Below are 4,760 nucleotides of genomic sequence, written 5' to 3'. Positions count from 1 at the left end.
TTCTGTATATTAAAGCGGCTTGGCCTCAAAATGGGTAAGTAATTTACCCTTATCAAACTTCAGGTTCTCATCTAGAAGGAGGGCTATAATAATATCATGCCATCCTCATAGGATTGTCAAGATTATCAGATTACATATGTAAAAAGCAGAGAACGATTTCTAGCACATATTGAGTGTTCTCTAAGGTTAAATATCAATACTCTATTGTTTATAAATGTCGATAAAGCATGAGTCACAAAAAATAGTGATGTTCAAACATTCCATCTGCTTCCCCGCAGGTGTCTACCCATTATAGGTAGGCTGAGACATGTATTAGCTGTAGACAATGGACTGTAGAAAGAATTGATATATGTCATTTCAGGTTGGGATGAAGCATACACATCACTGTCTTATTATCTTTCTCCTGCCACAACGACTGAGGAAGCTTCATGTTCGAACAGGTGCAGCTGTAGAGGGTGAAGCCTTCAGCAGCCTTGAATGACCCCATAGAGGGAGCTTTCCACTTAGCCAGACACCTGTGTGATGGATAGGTAGTGCGTAAGTGAGAAATAACTCTGTAGGGGGCTGAATAATGGTCCCTAAATATATCAGGTCCTAATCTCTTGTGTTGGCAAATATTACCAGTGGCTTTACAATTGTAATTAAGTTAAGGGTATTAAAATGGGAGATTTACTTGGATTATTTGGTGGGCCCTAAATGTAAGAGAGAGGCAGGAAAATGGCAGATTAGTGCATTTCAGGAGCCCATTCCTCCATAAAAACACTGAAAAATCAAGCAAAATTTCTCAGAATCAACTCTGTTAGAACTCTAGAAAATATTCAAAGGTTTACAAGCGAGTACTGAATCAAGGTAGGCCTGTATGACTTCCCTGAGCAGGTAACATTTAACCAGCAATCTGGAAAGATTATGGGAGTATTCCAGGCAGAGGACACAGCAAATGCAAAGCTCCGAGACAGGGGCAGGCATGCAGTTGTCTAGGAATAACAAGAAATCAGTGTAAAAGAAGTGAGGTGAATGGGTAGGAAAGTGATTAGACGTAATATAGGTCAACGGAAGTATCAATGGTGAGACTAACATTTCAAAGCATTTCTGCTAAGAAAAAAAAATAGCACTATTAATATCAATGCACTATTTTTCACATAATGTGAAGAGTTGGTAGTCATAAGGTTAAGGTAAAAAATGTCTTAATATTCTCCCCACTTTAGTCTAATATAGCATTTATTTATTTTATTTTTATTTATTTATTGTATTGTGGTAACATTGGTTTTTAACGTTATATAAACTTCAGGTGTACATCATTATATTTTTATTTTTGTGTAGATTACGTCAAGTTCACCACCCAAAGACTAATTACATCCACCACCATACACATGTGTCTAATCACCCTTTTTGCCCTCCTGCCTCCCCCTGCTTCCCCTCTGGTAACCACCAATCCAATCTCTGTCGTTAATTTTCTGTTGTTGTTTTTATCTTCCACTTGCGAGTGAGATCACACAGTATTTTCCTTTCTCCCTCTGACTTATTTCAATTAGCATAATACTCTCAAGGTCCATCCATGTTGTCACAAATGGCCATATTTCATTGTTTTTTTTGTTTGTTTGTTTGTTTTTGCTGAGGAAGATTCTCCCTGCACTAACATCCATGCCAATCTTCCTCTATTTTTCAGTATGTGGGCTGCCATCACAGCATGGCCACTAACAGAGAAGTGTAGGTCCATGCCTAGGAACTGAACCCAGGCAGCCGAAGTGGAGCACGCCAAACTCAACTGCTAGGCCATTGGGGATGGCCCATTCATTGTTTTTTATAATATGGCATTTGTCTCTTAGAAATTGTAAAGTGAACATGCTTTCTCTTACCACCACTCAGTAACGACTGAAACATTAATTTATTAAGAGGCTGCAATGATTTATATCTGGATAAAATATGCCCCAAAACCACATATATTTGGTTAAATAAATTTTACTAAAGATAGTTATGATATTTTTCTGCATTTTAGATGCTTAGACATGTTCCAAAACTAAAGAAGTAAATGATATTAGATAAAATTTTATGTTCTACTATCTTATGTGGCCATGAACATTGAGTTATGACATGGAGTCAATCTAAGAGGGATGAAATAACTTTGTGGATTCTACATCATTAAAAGACTAAGCCTAGAGAATATTTTGCCTTCTCAACAACCTTCTTGAATGCATTCTTGACCTCTTTATTTCTCAGGCTATAGACCACAGGGTTGAGCATGGGGATGATCATAGTATAGAACACAGATGCCATTTTGTCTGTGTCCATGAAATGACTGGAGCTTGGCTGTACATACATAAAGATGACTGTCCCATAGAAAATGGAGACTATAGTGAGGTGGGAGGCACATGTGGATAAAGCCTTCTGGTATCCTGCATATGAGTGCATCTTTAGGATGGTGATAAATATAAATACATAAGATATCAAAATAACCAGGAGAGCAAAAAAGACATTGAAGCTAGATACATAAACAAGAACCAGCTCATTCACATGCCTATCAGAGCAAGACAGAGCCATGACTGCTGGAATATCACAGAAAAAGTGATGGACCACATTGGACAGACAGAAAGCGAGATGGAATGTGTTCCCAATGTGGATGGAGGCACTTAGGAAACCACAGACATAACAGCCTATGATCAGACGTGCACACATACTTCTCGTCATGGTGGTGGTGTAATGTAGGGGTTTACACACTGCTGCATAGCGGTCATAAGACATTGATGCCAAGAGGTAATTTTCCACAGTGGCAAAGACTACAAAAAAGAACATCTGAATAGCACATGCATTGTAGGAGATGACCTTGTCTCCTGTAAGAAGCCCAGCCATCACCTTTGGAGTAACTGTTGAGGAGTAACAAAAGTCCACCAGAGACAGGTTACTAAGGAAAAAGTACATAGGAATGTGGAGATGAGAGTCCAGCAGAATCAACATGATCATCCCCAGGTTCCCAATCAGGGTGATAAGGTAGATAAGGGTGAATATTATAAAAAGCGGAACCTGCAGTTCTGGGGCATTGGTTAGTCCTAGCAGCACAAATTCTTTCACCCCTGTGTTATTCTCCATGGATGTTATTTGAAAATCCGGAGATCATCTGTAGCAAAAAGAAGTAAAGAAACACATTGATGAACAAAAACCAGTTGCACAGAAATGTATAAGCATTATTTTATGATGGCAATGATTTATTATTCAATATTGTCCATTTCTAAAGCATGGACAACATGACAGAATTTAGTGATACTTATCTGTACAGTAATAGACCTTTGAAGAAGAAGGGCCGTTGTGGATCTCTTTGCCAACTTCTTGATTTTGTGTATGAGTAAACTGAGTTGCAAGAAGGGATAAGGAGTTGCCCAAGTTCACATGCCTGGAATTAATCCAGTTCCTAAATCAGATGTTTTGAGTCTTCTAACAGCTTACACTTCTATAATGCTCACGTGCCAGGTGCTTCATATGCGTATGTTCATTTAATCCTCTTATCAACCTTATTAGATTGATTAGGTATTTTTCCCATTTATATATCTGGTAACTTGGCACAGAGAAATTGAGTAATTTATTAAAGGTTACACAGGTATTAATGGACAAAGCTAAGCTTTAGACCTAGTCAGAGTGGTTCCCAACCTAAATGCTGTTAATGAATTTGAATTGATTTTCATTTTATTCAATTTGCATTCCATTGTCTCTGTCGTGCTGAAATTAATGCATGGGGTAGCATGGATGAGTAATTCACAAATAAATGCATAGTGGCTGTAGTGGGCTAAGTGTGGCATTAGAGGCATGTACAACCAACAAAGCCAATTCTGCAGAGAAGGTATAGCATAGGGTGTAAAAGATTTAGCTCTGAGAAGACGTGTATGCATTTCCTTATCAGCCCTACCATTTACGACCTGGGAGAAATTGGTCCTCCTTAACTTCCCTGAGTCTCATTTTATCCAACAGGAAAATGAAGGTGGTGTTGGGGCCTACCCCAAGGGATTATTGTAAGAGTTAAAAGAAATGATGCATAAAAATACAATGTGTTAAGCACCATCCTGATGAAAACTAGCTATAATATTACTATTAGCGTTAGATGTTAGTCTCTGTTGGTTTAGGAAAATCAGGCGACAGATGTGGGTGGGTGGGTTTTGAGTCTGCTAGCTTTAATCTTTGAATTGCCTTTTCCTACATACTCTCCACTGAGATATAATGTTTTTCCTCATATTTCTCACTCTGTTCTCATGGCTGTGTCTGTCATTTTGCATGAGAACCCAGGGATCTTCAAGTCCTCTTTTTCACCATGTTTTTCTTGAGATCCACATTTTAGCTTGTGTCGAAATTCTCCCCTTCTATTAAGATAGAATGAGTCTAAGAACTCATTTTTACTGTTAGTCCTATTAACACTTAGCTGCATCACAGATATTGAGGTATTGAGGGCTGAAAATTCATGGTTTGGGGGTTGATACTAATCTGCAGATCTATTCATGAGAAAGCACAAATCTTTGTGTTTTGAGCTGAAGCCTTGTAAAAGATATCCATTCGTTGGTAACCACTATTCTCTACCTTCTGGCCCCTAAACACATTATTTTACGTCTGCACCTTAAATTATTTGTGTGTGTCAACATTTAACCAGATAATAATATATATATATATATATTTGTTGTTAGTGCCATTGAGTGGATTCCAACTCCTAGTGGCCCTGTGTACAGCAGAGCGGAACCCTGCCTGGTCCTTTTGCACCATCCTCTCATCTTCTGGTGCTATAT

The 4,760-nt window shown here is 38.4% G+C and overlaps 1 protein-coding gene across 1 annotated transcript; it reads right to left on the bottom strand.

Annotated features, from left to right (window-relative positions):
- Positions 1–2,139: 2,139 nt before the first annotated feature.
- On the bottom strand, positions 2,140–3,087 carry LOC106799971 (olfactory receptor 5B2-like). Its single transcript, XM_014793175.2, has one exon. It carries the CDS (start codon positions 3,082–3,084, stop codon positions 2,140–2,142), a length of 945 nt encoding a protein of 314 aa, XP_014648661.1. The 5' UTR covers positions 3,085–3,087.
- Positions 3,088–4,760: the final 1,673 nt, after the last annotated feature.

This window comes from Ceratotherium simum, chromosome 34 (assembly GCF_057802395.1).
Source record: "Ceratotherium simum simum isolate JZ-2026a chromosome 34, ASM5780239v1, whole genome shotgun sequence".
NCBI classification, from domain to species: Eukaryota; Metazoa; Chordata; class Mammalia; order Perissodactyla; family Rhinocerotidae; genus Ceratotherium; species Ceratotherium simum.
This window is presented reverse-complemented; position numbering and strand designations above follow the sequence as displayed.